Below are 13918 nucleotides of genomic sequence, written 5' to 3' on the forward strand. Positions count from 1 at the left end.
GTTTCGGTCTTATGACACAAAAACACGACTCTGGACCGTATAATTGGCATCACGAGGCGTCTCTCTCATCAAGTCTAAGAGATAATGCCTGTTAACACTTATCACTTTCAATACTCCCATTGCACTCTACTGGTGCATGCAGCCAACTTGAAGACATTTTCAGATGCGTCAATAACAGAATGTTCCTTTATGTGAAGAAGTTTTGCAGCGTCAAGCACCTGAAGAAAGAATAAACCAGGACAAGAGATAATATAAAGATATAGGTAGATAATAATTATTGTAGAAATTTTCCCATCAATGCCTACCATATCCAACAGCGTATATTCTTTCCATTATCTTATAGATATACTTGAAGGATGCGTGCATGGTGGAACACTCTAAAACAGCTGGTAGGAACTCGTAAAGGCATGGAGGACATAAGTTACAAGAGCATGGAGTTGAGAGAAGATCGAGATGGAAAGCAAGGATTGTATATGAATGTATCAAGAGCTGTGATGAAAGTTGCTTGCTTTGCACTCAAGCAAGTTCGTGAATAAAACAGGAGTGAAGTCATTGTTTGTCAAATGCCAAATCATATATTTCTCCCTATGGAAAAGAAAATTGGAGAGATCCTGCTTCAGTAGATGTAAGATTTGCTGATACCAAAGTAACGGTGGTTGTGAATATGCTGTGATTGGCGACATCCATAAGTAATGGTACTTTAATGACTGAACTGAGGTAAGCTTTTCCAAGTACATTGGAATGATCTATTTGAATACTGGAACAGAACAGTCTTCATGATTATCCTGATTCGGTTATATAATGACTGATGCAGGATTTCTTAGTTAGCATCTGTAACTCTTATTTGATATGGTTCTAGATAAGCAGGTTTTTGGAGAGGATTTTATGGGATGATTGATATTGGGAGCATCATGATTTCGAGACCTAAAAAAGATTATGTTACGTTTTGTATCAGCTTGTTGTAATATTTTTCAGTCGTTTCTTGAAATATTTTTGGTCACAGTTTAAGATTGGGCTATATATCATCCTACATCTCATCTTAAATCTGCAAGTAACATACATATAGCAATAGTATACTCAAACGCAATTTCTACTGCAGAAGCTTGCCTACTGTTGGATGCTATATAGACTGTTGCATTCTAAAAATGAAGTTAGATTAATCCTTTCCCCAAGACCTTGTTTACTGTTGCATTCTATGTCTAATGCAGGATTTTTCAGAGCATCTCCTAGTACTTCTCTAAGTATATACGAAGCTGTTTGTTGATTTCTCTTAAAATTGAGCTTAAATGCATGGTATATGAGAAATGAATGCAAAGATGAAAACACTGCAACCTTTTATGTTATATAACAGTCAGGAAAATGTAAGAATGTCAGAGCAAAAGTGGACACTATACCGGGAATGAAAAAGGATAGTTTGATGATTCAGATAGTTACAGCTCTCAGAAATGAAACAGCCGATCCAAAGATGATGGATTTACATTCTAAGAACCAGAAAGTCTCAAGGCATATGTTTTCTTCCTTACTGTATCGGGCAGAAGAGCCTTACATCTAGAAACGTTTGTGATTGCTGACGACGATGGACGGGTCTCTCAGGATTAGCGTTGGAGAGAGAGATCGAGAGAGGGAGAGAGACTAAATATACCATTTCCTTTTTCTCGACATCAGTAATGGTTCCGGTAAGGCGCCTCAAGAAAGCTTGGACAGAAAGCCTATCACCAGCTGCAAGTCTCTCTTGTACCCAGGTGCACTCATTCATCTGAAAAATCAGAGAGGAGAAGTTAAAAGAATCATCTGCAAACAGAACGATAACGTATTTGAGCCATGCTTACTTAGCTTAGTCTATATCTTAATGTTTCATATTCATATCTCCTTGCTAATTCTGAGTAAATAAAAATCTGATGAATGTGAATAAACAAGATAAATTCCTGCAAATCCACAAGGCAAGTGGCTCAAACACACAAAGATTCATCCAAAACCACAAGGAAAGAGGCTCCAACATACAAAGATACATCCTAAACAACAAGAAAATAGGCTCAAACATACAAAGATTCATCAAAACCCACAAGGCAAGAAAGCTCAAACACACAAACTCGAACAGATTACAGAATCAATCGCACACAAGTTCGTATTTCTCATTCAATCGGTCTAAGTACTCAAATCCACAAGGCAAGATGCTAAACACACAAAAACTCGAACAGATTACAGAATCAATCGCACGAAAGTTGGCATTTCTCATTCAATCGGTCTACGTACTCCAAATCCACAAGGCAAGAGGATCAAACACAACAAATTCGAACAGATTACAGAATAAATCGCACACAAATTCATCATTCTTAGTACTCCAAATCCACAAGTCTCAAGAGTTTAAGTCTTAAAAGCGGAAATACACAAATTCGAACAGAATCAAACGCAAGTTCGTGTTAAGCTTCGAGGTTTCACATTCGATCGTTCTAAGCAAACGTTATTCGAAATCCAGGCGAGTATACACAATAAAATAGGCTTGATCTTCGAATCGAACAGAATCAAAAACAAACAAGATTGAAGGAAGAATCAACGAGTTGTACGCAAGCAACATCGAAATCGAGAAACGGATTCGAACATACCCCAGTCTCCAAGAGAAATAGCTCGTAAAGCATAATATTGACTTCATTCATTACGTTCGCCATTGTTGAAGTGGATGATGATGATGAAGAAGACGATGGATGATAAGCGCGAACTAACTTCACAGCGAAAACAAAAACCTTTCTATTAATATGTAGATTTTTCATTTTTTTCTTTCTTTATTATTCGGTAAATATGAAAAGACAATATTACCCTCCATATAACTCACAATTACACACTTTCCACATCTCATATTTCTCTACAATGTTTCTCGTTTTCAGAATCTTCCCAGGTTTGTTCTTGCTTTTCAGAAATTATCTAGATTTGGGTTCTTGATTCGATTCGTTTAATCATGAGATAATTTTTGAAATAAGGTAGTAGAATCATAAGAGAATTATTGACTAGATTCATTTTTTCTTCAAAATTTGAGTCTTGTTGATTGCTTTGTATGAAACTTGTCAGATTGATTTAAGGTTCCACTTGGAGATGAGTATTTTTCGAGGAGAGAAGATAAATCTGAAGGATAGAGCCAAGATATGATTCAAGCTATGGGTTTATTTACTCTATTGGTACCTGTTTTTGTCTATCGTTTGTATATACAGGAATGGTCATTTGAAGAACAAAACACACAAGTTTATGATTTGGTTCTTTAGATTGTATTCTAGTTTTATCTAGATTAGTTTTGTCAATATGCCCGCCAAGGAATCCTAATCTATTTTTTTTGCTTGTTCATTGGCTTACTCAACTTTCTTCTTCTCCTATAACTATGCACTTCAGTCACTGATTGATTCTTGTGTGTTTTCATTTCAGTTATAACTTACTGTCACGAATTAGGAATGAACTACAAACTTCATTCGTCCAGACTTACTTGTTGGATCACTCTTACAGGTTTTTCTCTTATCCCATTGTGAAATATATTGAATCTCTTGGAGCTGTGTTACTTTCTTGGCGTTCTTTCTATATGCTCTGCTTGTTTGCTAGATCCCTAAGGCTGTTGGCAAGTTTTACGGAATTTGGGTTGAAAACCATATTTTGGTTTGCATTGCGGTGATACTCAGTATATGCTAAGAAATGTGGTGATAGTCAGCATATTTTGCTGTTAAGGCCTTGGTAATGCAAGCCTTATTTTATGATATTTTGATGATTTGGCTGTGAACTTGTGATCGATTGGCACCAACTAATGCGTAATTGATTGAGGGGTAGATCATGAGAGCTCTTTTTTAGTTCCCGTTTAAGTATACCTTTCTTTTTGCTTAATTAGGAATTGTGAGAAGCCTATGAGGTAGGGAGTTTATTTTCTTGAGTATTATCTGCATAGCCAAGGGGACAAGGGTTTATGCATCGTTGGAGGGTAGTGCCAGAGCAAGAAGTCTTCAAATTCCTATTGTTTTATCAGTCAATTGTTACATTTTCCTTTTCTCTCTTGGCTCTTTGTTCTCACCAATTTTTCCTTGACATAATGGGAGCTCAGCACAGTTTTTTGCAAGCAATAATTGGTTTTTCAAGAACGGCGAATGACTTTTTGTTTCGAGGAGTTGTAAAGTCTCTGTTGTCAGTTACCTCTTTGTCTGTTTGCAAATGAGAGTAATTGCAGAAGTTAGTCATGATCCCGTTCTTACTAATTGTCTTAGCTGCTAGAGAACTTGGAACCTATATCGTTTCACATATATGAGACTGTTCAGGAGCATGCATAGACTCACAAGTCACAACCTAGGACTTGACATATTAAAATCTTTTGATGTAACAGAGACTTTGATGCATTTGATTTGAGAATAAGTCTTCCTGCCATGGTTGTACACTGTACAAAGCTGTGAAGCGAAATGGAGGAGTTACATACGTGCACTGTACTGCTTGAATGGGAAGTTGGAGAATTTTTCGATATGATTTTTGTTTTGGGCTCCTGCTGTTGCGGATGTTGCAGAAACCTGTTACTTTCTCTTCTCGTTTTCTCCCTTTTATTTTTGTAGCACATCTTTCATTGTGCGTCTTTCATGGGTGTAGATGTATAGGTTTCCTGTATCAAAACAACAATTTTTTAGTTCAGTTGGAAGAAATTTAAGACTGTTGCCAACATTAGTTGTGTTAATATTTGTACTTCTTGGTTGACTAATGAAGGAATGAACAATTGTTGACTTTTGGCTGACTAATATTGAGAAGAGTATTTTCAGTTTCAGTTGACTTACATGTTCTGGGTGCAAGACTATAAACTTATGGAAGCTCATAAATTACTTATAGTAAGATACTAATGTACCTCTGGTTTATGTTCTCTCTACATGATTTCCTTGATATATAATCCAGCATGTTAAACTAGTGTTACTGCCGGTTATATTATGTGAGGATGCTTCGGAATTTGCTTCTTCTCCTATGAACCGATGATTATGATAATTAGATTTCTAGACCACTGGATCACGTTTTGCAGTAATATATACTGAAAATATAGCTCTCAAAAGATAAAAGCTTGGGTTAGTTCATCAAATAGTATTAGCATTTAGTCATTATAATTGTGATATCTTTAGATGGCTGGTGGAACATAAATCTTGAAATTCCTTATTTTTCTGGTTAGTTAAGTGTTATACTTTCTTATCTCTTGGGGCTATCTACTCTAATCACTTTTTCGTGACAAAATGGGAGCTCAGTACACTTTTTTGTAAGCAATAACTGACTTTTGTAAGCAGTGATTTATGACAAAATCACTGCTATCAATGACCGTTTTTGTTTGTCCACCTTGTTTTGTTGTCAAACTAGAAAAATTGTGAAAGTTAGTCATCATCCCATTCTCACTAATTGTCTTTACTGCTAAAGACTTGGAACCATCGTCATCACTTTTCACATTTGACATGTATGGTACTGTTCACGAGTACATGCATTGAGAAAATTCACCATGAACGAACTCACTCACAATGTAGGGCTTGACGTATTGTAATCTTTGATGTAACAGAGATTTTGATGTATCTGATTTGAGAATGCTTCTTCCTGCCGTGGTTAGTACACTGTACAAAGCTGTTAAGCAAAATGGAGAAGTTACATACGTGCACAGTGTACTCCACTGCTGGAATGGGAAGGGCTCCAGCTATTGCGGTATGTTGCAGAAAACTGTTACTGAGCTGTCTTTTTTTTCCTCGTTTATTTCTGTAGCCTTCGTTGTGAGTCTTCCATGAGCATACATGTATTGCTTTCCAATATTGAAACAATGTTTCAGTTCAGTTGGAAGAAATATAAGACCGTTGCAAACACTAGCTGTTTTGATATGTGTGCTACGACTGTTGCAAACACTTGCTGTTTTGATATGTGTGCTTCTTTGGCTGAATGATGAAGGAATTGAGCAAGTGTTGACTTCTGGCTGACTAATACTGAGAAGGGGTACTCATTTCAATTACAGATGACATACGTGTTCTTGTAAGATAGCAATGTACTTTCGCCTTCTTTCTTGATACCAATGTAACAAGTCAACTAGTTCTACTGCCTGTTATATGTGAGGATGTTTGATTTTCTTCCTCGCTTATAAATTGTGGTTTATGACGGCTAGAATTCTAAACCATTTGGGTCACAATTTGTTGCAACACATACTGAAAACATAGCACTCAAAGACAATATCTTGGGTTAGCTCACTAAATGATCTAGCATTTAGACTTTTTATTTGTGATATCTTTAGATGGGTGGGAAAATGTATAGGCACGCGTAAAATAGGTGTGTACCAATATCTTTCTAAATTTTTTGCAGAGAAAAAAGGTCGTGCTTTTGGAAGCCGGATGCCATCAGAAACGGCAACAATTGATATTGTGAGTCATTCTTTAAATTTCCGCAATGCTTGAACATACAATGTTTGTAGCTTCTCAGTTTCGTTTATTATCATAACTTACAATAATGGTCGCTTAGTTCCTTGATTCATGAAAGCTTATTGATTGTAACGCTGACACTGAAAGTATAGTGTTAACATTGGATGGTAACAGGTGAATATCAGATCAAATGTTTGATGTCTTGCTCCTAAAATATGGGTTGCCATGGAATCAGAAGGCATAAAACATGTTAACCAATAATGATGATGAATGATGGAAGAGCGAATGATGCTGGACCAACAATGACCGAAATGGCAAGCATTACGAAGCATTCGTTAGATACAACTGATATGCCAGCTGGAACAATTGCTGAAACATGCCCATTGTTGTTGTGGATTTAAATTATACAGATCACGAAATGCGACTTCATCCGGCTCTCAAGAAAATCTGGCCACTTTAAGGAGACTGCTACCGGGCCTTCAGAGAAGAGCGATGGACCATCACGCATTGGAGACAAGAGCTACATGCCGAGAGTGCTGTTTGAGCTTAGTCACAGGGTTAATTATCGTTATGGCCGCAGCAACCAAAATCAGTGTAAATCATATCAAGATCCAAGTGCTCAACTGTGCACCATACCATCTCTATCAGCCATGGTGGTGAACGATTATCAGAGAGCTACATTCTTGGTGGTATGGGATATGCCGCCAGAATCGTAGCCATTGATTTATATAAAGATCTTTTTAACGCTCAGAGATATACAAGGTCCTTGCGCTAAAAATCGTTACTAATTTGACAAAAAGAAAATTAGCAGAAAATTAACCCAAAAAAACAGAAAAGTTGACCTGGAAAAAAAGAAGTAAACAACTTCATAACCAAACAAGGCCTTTATAGCCCATTATATAATTTCTATTCAGCCCATCAAATAAGGCCTTTTGTTGATTTTTTTTTTTTTTTTTTTTTTTTTGAGCAACAAGAGTTTGTTGATCAATAGCCTCTTTTTTTAGGGGAAAAATGTCGTTTTATCTCCCAACTTTCAAAAAGTGGCCAATCAATACGTTAACTTCATATGTGGCCATTTAAAACATGAAATAAATGTTGACTAACGTTTGAGACATGGAAATTTGTTGACCAGGCCAAAATAGACATGCCGTTATCAATCGTTAACGGAACCTCTAACGCCCGTTATCACTCCTAACAACTCTCTTAGTCAACTTTCAAATTGTGGCCATTTTAAACATCAATTTCATATGTGGCCATTTAAAACATGAATTAATCGTTGACTAACATTTGAAACATTAGAATTCGTTGACCAGGCCAAAATAGACATGTCGCCACCATTCGTTAAAAGAACCTATAACATCCGTTATCACCCGTTAACGACTCTGTTAGTATGTCCAAAACGACTTCGTTTTGAGGAAAATCGAAAGAAAATCAAGATTTTTCCCAAATGAAAACACCAAATCCCCAAATCTATTTCTACAACAGCTCAAACAAGATGAATAGTCCTATTATCTCCATCTCCATTTCAGAAAAGCTACATTTAGTCCTATGATGGGTCTACAAGTTTGCTTCCATGATTCCTTTTTAGATTTAAAACAAATATATAAACGATGTTTGCTTCCAATTACTGGCTCTATGATTATCTATATATCAAACCATGTCCTTGGATTATGCTTTAAACAAAAAATTTGTCCTGATTTCCTCTCGATTATTTTCAAAACGACGTCGTTTTTGGCAGACTAACAGAATCGATAACGGGTAATAACAAGTATTATAGGTTCTGTTAATGACTGATTAAGACATGTCTATTTTGGCCTAGTGAACGAATTCTCATGTCTCAAATTGTTAGTCAACGTTTAGTTCATGTTTTGAATGGCCACATATGAAGTTGATGTTTAAAATGGCCACAATTTGAAAGTTGATTAACAGAGTCGTTACGGGTGATAACGGGCGTTAGAGGTTCCGTTAACGACTGATAACGGCATGTCTATTTTGGCCTGGTCAACGAATTTTCATGTCTCAAACGTTAGTCAACGTTTATTTCATGTTTTAAATGGCCACATATGAATTTGACGTATTGATTGGCCACTTTATGAAAGTTGGGAGATAAAACGACATTTTTCCCTTTTTTTAGGGTTAAAAAGTTTGCACTAAAAGAAAAAGAGCTTCTGCATCGTGATACAAAAGATGTACACGTGTAATCGATGTTACCTCCGTAATTTTGAATCCGAGTAAAAGAAGAAGTGAGTATCCATATATATTAATATTATCAAATGAAGGAATTAAGAAGATACATAACCATTTGAATCAATGTTGTCTTTAATCTTCTCTTCTAACTCAAACAATGACGATAAACAACAAACGTCTCTACTCTTCTCGCCTATCGAAGTCTCCGGCAAGAGTCGTACGGACGTCGACGAGGTCTCATCGGAGGATGAGTACAAGGAGACCGGCCACGACGATGAAAGAGAATCCTCGACTACGACGTCAGAATTAGGCTCTCCGACGACATCTTTAGAAGGTCCTACTGCTAAGTTTAAGACCAAATCGACGAAGGCGGCGAAGATGTATCTATGGCTGGTCTTGACGTTGACTTTCAAGAACCAAAAGAGAAGTTTCTCTAGGCTTATCCAGTCATGATGAAGCACGTGTGCTTCAACCATCTTTTCCATTGAGTTCTTGAAATCAGAGTAAGGATCGTTTGATTCCAAGGACAAGAGCATGAAGTCTTCTTCTTCTTCGTGATCTTCTCTCTTGGTGGCGTCTTCGAGTATAGAGTTCGATGTTCCACTCTGTTCGAATATGAGTCTTTTCGATGATTTTATCCCTTTGATCACATTCTCTATAGACTCTATCTCCGGAGGATTTTCCATGGCATGGCTGGTAGAGGAGAAGGAGGAGTAGGAGGAAGAGGGTGATGAGGAGAAGCTTCTTGGTGGTGGCTCGGATTCGTAGACATGTTTAGGTTTGTTAACGACGAAGGAAGCTTTGGAAGATATTGTTGTTTTAAGGTTTTGTTGATGACAAGAAGGCCATGGCCATGAAGAGGAAGAAGATGATGAATTTGAAGAAAATGATGAAGATGAAGTGTTCTTGTTTAGAAATGGGAATTTCATTTTCCTTACCATTATTTTTTTCTTGTTTGGTTGCTGAGAAAATATTAGACAAGAAAAGAATGTAAATTTCTCTTTTCTTTTGGGGTTGGATTCAAAATTATAGGAAATTTTAGGGAATTAATGGTGAGAGAGGGAAGGAAGATTTTTAAGGCTTTTGAAAAGGAGAGGAGAGGCTGCACGAAAGGATGGGTGGGGAAAAGAAACTTTATTTGATTTATTTTGATTTTTAAATTAAATCTTTTTTGGTTAGTGTATTTAATTATTGGCACCAAATTTATTGTTGTTTGGTTGGGGATCATTCAATTTTTGTAAGTACATTTTCCCGGTTTAGATTTTCTGTGTATTTATAACAATTTGATATTTGAATATCCAAAATCTAAAGGGATATATTTGAAATTTTAGATTTTTTTTTTGGTGAGTTTTGAAATTTTAGTAAATTACATTAACATTTATTTATTTATTAATACATGGATTAATCGTGAGAGTATATCACTTTATAACATAACTAATTGTTTCATGCACTTGATAGTTGATAATTTTTCCGTTATCAATAATTTTTGTTTGTCAATAATGTAGTAGTACACAAATTCGTCACTGTTTACAAATACACGATAAGTACGTACATGCATACTATGGTAATTTTAAGTAAAAAAATTTTTGTTTTTTATTTTTTTTGGTCAAAGAATTTAAGTAATTTTATCTTAAATGGATAAAAATATGATCTGATATTTTAAAAAATAAAAAATTAAAAAATTAAAAAATATATCATTGTTAAACGAATTAAACTTTAGGAAATGGATAGAAATATTTTCGTATATATGAATATGGAACGTAACTACACGTACTGAACTAGTGTCTGCCAAAGTTAATCAACATCAATGTTTGATTAATGTTCCTATTAAAGATTGACAGGCAACTGTTAATATAGATAGATACAACAACATGACATAAACGATCTCCAAAATAAAATGAAATCATCAATATCACCAAAGTAGTTAATTGAAACTTGATACCTGTACCTACCGAAAATATCTATCATGATCATAATATTATAATCCTTAATTAATATACCACTAAGCCGATCATCCCTTTGGTTGGTAGTCTTTTTATTAAATTTTATAACAGATAGACCTTTTAATAAATGTTCAGTGTTAGTGTAACGTAATGTTTTAGACCTAAAGATAGTACGAAGATCTAATTATTGTAAATTGAAAGGAGAACAACGAATTTAAAACATATATTAATATATAGGTATGTAATGTACGTGTACGTATCCTACACTTTTAAAATAACACAACTTAATTAAAAGAGAATAATAAAAGTATATTAAAAAAAAAAAAAAAAACTCAACGAACAGTCGAAGGAACCAACTAACTATCAAAAGATATGACGTCGATGCTAAACAATTTTATAATTTCTGTGGCAGTCGCTTCAACTGAAACATTTCCCAAATTTTAATAATAATTCTTTCCCAAATCTGATACTGCTTTAATGCTAGGACCTTAAAAGTTAAAGCATCGTGGCCATCGACTTGAATACGAACATATCTAAAAGAAATTTGGACTGATCTACGTCAAAAAAGAAACTTTGATTGATCTACGTCAAAAAAAAACTGAGCCCAACCCAAATAGGTTAACGTTGGTATTTATTTTCAAGATATGAAGTGTGTGAATAACGGAAAGAAAACAAATGGGAAAACGAGAGATTTTATTTCAAAATTAGTTGACTATAACCGGTTATAATTATCAATTAGCAGATAAAGAATAAGTGAAAAAAACACAACTGCAATAAAATGAGAAGAGAGGAATACAACAAAAAATATAAGAGAAAGAGAGAGAGAGATAAATTAAAAGTCTAAATGGACAGACTTGTGTCACCCACAAACATGATGTTATTCTGAATCTTATAAAGCAGTTTATAAAAGTTAAAAAGACAATAGTAAAATTTTTATATACTTTCACCTTTTTTTTATTCACTGTTTTAGCAGTTACATGCATATAATTAGTTAGAAATTTTCTGTAGAAGAGTCATATGTTGATAGAAATAGTCAAATTAAGGGTTTTCAGCTACCGATCATGTTGCAGTTTTCGTCAAAAAAAAAAAAAAAAAAAAACTAAGATTTAAGTCCAATCACGTGTATCGAAGACAATGGGATTTATGACCAGGTCGTACAATCTATTGGTTTGTATTTGTAACACAAAGTATTTGCAAATAACTATTTTAGTTAAATCAGGACTCTAGAATGTGTAATTGTATGTTGTTAACCATCCTTTATTTATTTTTTCAAATAGCTACTATAAATTAATGATGGAATCACTGGAACTAATCTATTACTTCGAAGTATAAAACTAATGGGTTTTGTCTTGTTTGGAAAAAGAAAAATCTGTTCTATTTGATAAGAGAACAACTACAAAAATAGATTATATTAAAAAAAAAATGTACCGTTGCTATATCAGGCATGAGTCGCACGCATGGAAAGCAACGAAAGAAGATTTCACGAATATTCTAATTGATCACATAACATAAGATGAAAGCTCGGAAAGTGATCTCTTCGGTCCGCATCAATCACTCTAGACATAACATGTTCTAACCAAGGACAACCGTCAAGTGCATTTGTGCATGTTTGCTTCTTTTCTCATCACAACTTATCGACTATATATCAATGATCTATTCAGTAGTTTTCACGATACAATTGGGTGTAGCCGCGATAAAGCGAGTGTACCGCAACCACCTCCACCATGAACCACTTGAAATTAGAGAAAGTGTAGTTGGATTCCAAGGACAAGAGAATGAATCCTTGTTCCTCATCTCTTCGAGAATTGAGTTTGATTCTCCTTTACGTTCAAAGATGAGTCTTTTTGATGATTTTATCCCTTTGATCACATTCTCTATGGATTCGGTCTCCGGCAGCTCTTCTATGGCGTCGATGTTGGATGAGATGGAGGAGGATGGGGAGGAGATAATGATGTCAGGAAGCAGATTTTCATCCTCCTCTTCCTTTCCTTCCTCCCTCTTTTCCTCCTCCTCCTCTTCCTCTTCCTTATCCTCCTCCTCCTCTTCATCTTCGACGTCATTAGGGTTGATTGCACTGATGGTGACTCTGAAAGATTGTGTTCTAGGGTTTTGGTGACAAGAAGGCCATGCCCATGATGATGGATTTGAATTTGAATAACATGAAGATGAAAAACTCTTGTTAAAAAATGGGACTTTCATTTTTTTCCCCCTTTGTTGTTTGTTATCGTTTTTTTTTGTTGGAGTCAAAAGGAGAAATATACTTAGGGGAGTATAAATACAAAATGAGATATTTCGTATTTATTGTTGAACCTAACAGTATAACTTTGATTAAAGTAAACAAGGGTTATAGGATTATAAGTTTAAGTTTAGAAAACATCATTGACCATGCATATTACATTGCTGATCCATAATTTTACTTATAAGTTTGGTCGTACATAGTTATCTATCAACCATAACAATTATATGTCCCATTCGTCTGCGGTCCGTCTAATTTCGGTGACCGTAATAAAAACCGTACCTATCACAATTTTTATTCTTTTTAATGTTCCTTTAAACCTAGTCGACACACAAATGTTAAAATATGGATGTAACAGTAGATCTCCGAATTTTAATTTCAGAATGTCACCATATTTATTAGTTGAAACTTGACAGTTGACAACTTCACTTAAGATAAAAAGGCATTGGATTATGCGTATATCTAAACATCATGCAAAGTTTGAAACGCAACTTTTCACATATCTCTACATTTCGTGGAATCAAAATACTCAAATACCAATTGAAGCATATTTATATATGATAGTAATGTACATGTAAATATGTAATGTTTCTAAAAATTTAGTAAACTAAATGTACTTGCTTTTGAAGATAATATAATATTTCACCCACTAAGTTGTTGTTTAGATCCAAAGTTCTTAACTAGGACACCGTCACATTTATTTCTTTATTTCTTGTTTATTTTGTCATCATCGCACAACCGAATGTCAAATCTATATATACTTAACGCATTTTATAATCTCTAACTATATCATATATTGTGAAAGAAATTTCCTTTTATGTTTTTCTCTATTGTAGAAACGATTTTTTATAATAATAAAAAAAAAAAAAAACTATAGAGATTACATTTATCACCATAAGGTCCAGGCTGGATCATCCAGCCCTGAGTGTTAATGTTTTGGGCTTGAAATCGGATGAAACATAATTAATTGAGCTTCTGATGAGCAAAAGGTGTATATGTGTTATAGGTTTAATTACGTTCAACCACTTTTTTAATTTATTTAATTATTTGGTTTTCGAAGACCACTCTTAATCAACGATTATGGATCGGAGTCCGTTTATGGTTAGGCTACTGTGAAAATTTTAACGATTCAAGCAAGTTAAACAGTGTCCTAATTAGAAAAATAGAGGTCTACA

General features: G+C 34.8%; 4 protein-coding genes across 4 annotated transcripts; 1 reads left to right on the forward strand and 3 right to left on the reverse strand.

Annotated features, from left to right (window-relative positions):
* Positions 1-1400: 1400 nt before the first annotated feature.
* On the reverse strand, positions 1401-2888 carry LOC9312224. Its single transcript, XM_021025815.1, has 2 exons — positions 2604-2888; positions 1401-1756 (listed from the first exon to the last, which is right to left on the reverse strand). The coding sequence occupies exons 1-2, from the start codon at positions 2766-2768 to the stop codon at positions 1520-1522; spliced, it is 402 nt and encodes a 133-aa protein (XP_020881474.1). The 5' UTR covers positions 2769-2888; the 3' UTR covers positions 1401-1519.
* A 501-nt stretch (positions 2889-3389) lies between these two features.
* Positions 3390-7155, forward strand: LOC9313939 (phosphoglucan phosphatase DSP4, chloroplastic; the record flags this gene model as incomplete). The annotated part of the gene is given in 7 exon segments (XM_021026230.1): positions 3390-3446; positions 3448-3508; positions 3838-3883; positions 5540-5679; positions 5806-5997; positions 6322-6380; positions 6552-7155. Coding segments are annotated over 5 exon segments (444 nt in total), but the record flags the coding sequence as incomplete, so codon positions are not given.
* Positions 7156-8510: 1355 nt separating this feature from the next.
* Positions 8511-10080, reverse strand: LOC9312225 (transcription repressor OFP18). Its single transcript, XM_002877825.2, has one exon. It carries the CDS (start codon positions 9503-9505, stop codon positions 8660-8662), a length of 846 nt encoding a protein of 281 aa, XP_002877871.1. The 5' UTR covers positions 9506-10080; the 3' UTR covers positions 8511-8659.
* A 1785-nt stretch (positions 10081-11865) lies between these two features.
* On the reverse strand, positions 11866-13285 carry LOC9313940 (transcription repressor OFP15). The gene has a single exon (XM_002877826.2). It carries the CDS (start codon positions 12704-12706, stop codon positions 12161-12163), a length of 546 nt encoding a protein of 181 aa, XP_002877872.1. The 5' UTR covers positions 12707-13285; the 3' UTR covers positions 11866-12160.
* Between the last annotated feature and the right edge of the window lie 633 nt (positions 13286-13918).

The sequence above is a fragment of the Arabidopsis lyrata genome (assembly GCF_000004255.2).
Source record: "Arabidopsis lyrata subsp. lyrata unplaced genomic scaffold ARALYscaffold_5, whole genome shotgun sequence".
Taxonomy (NCBI): Eukaryota; Viridiplantae; Streptophyta; class Magnoliopsida; order Brassicales; family Brassicaceae; genus Arabidopsis; species Arabidopsis lyrata.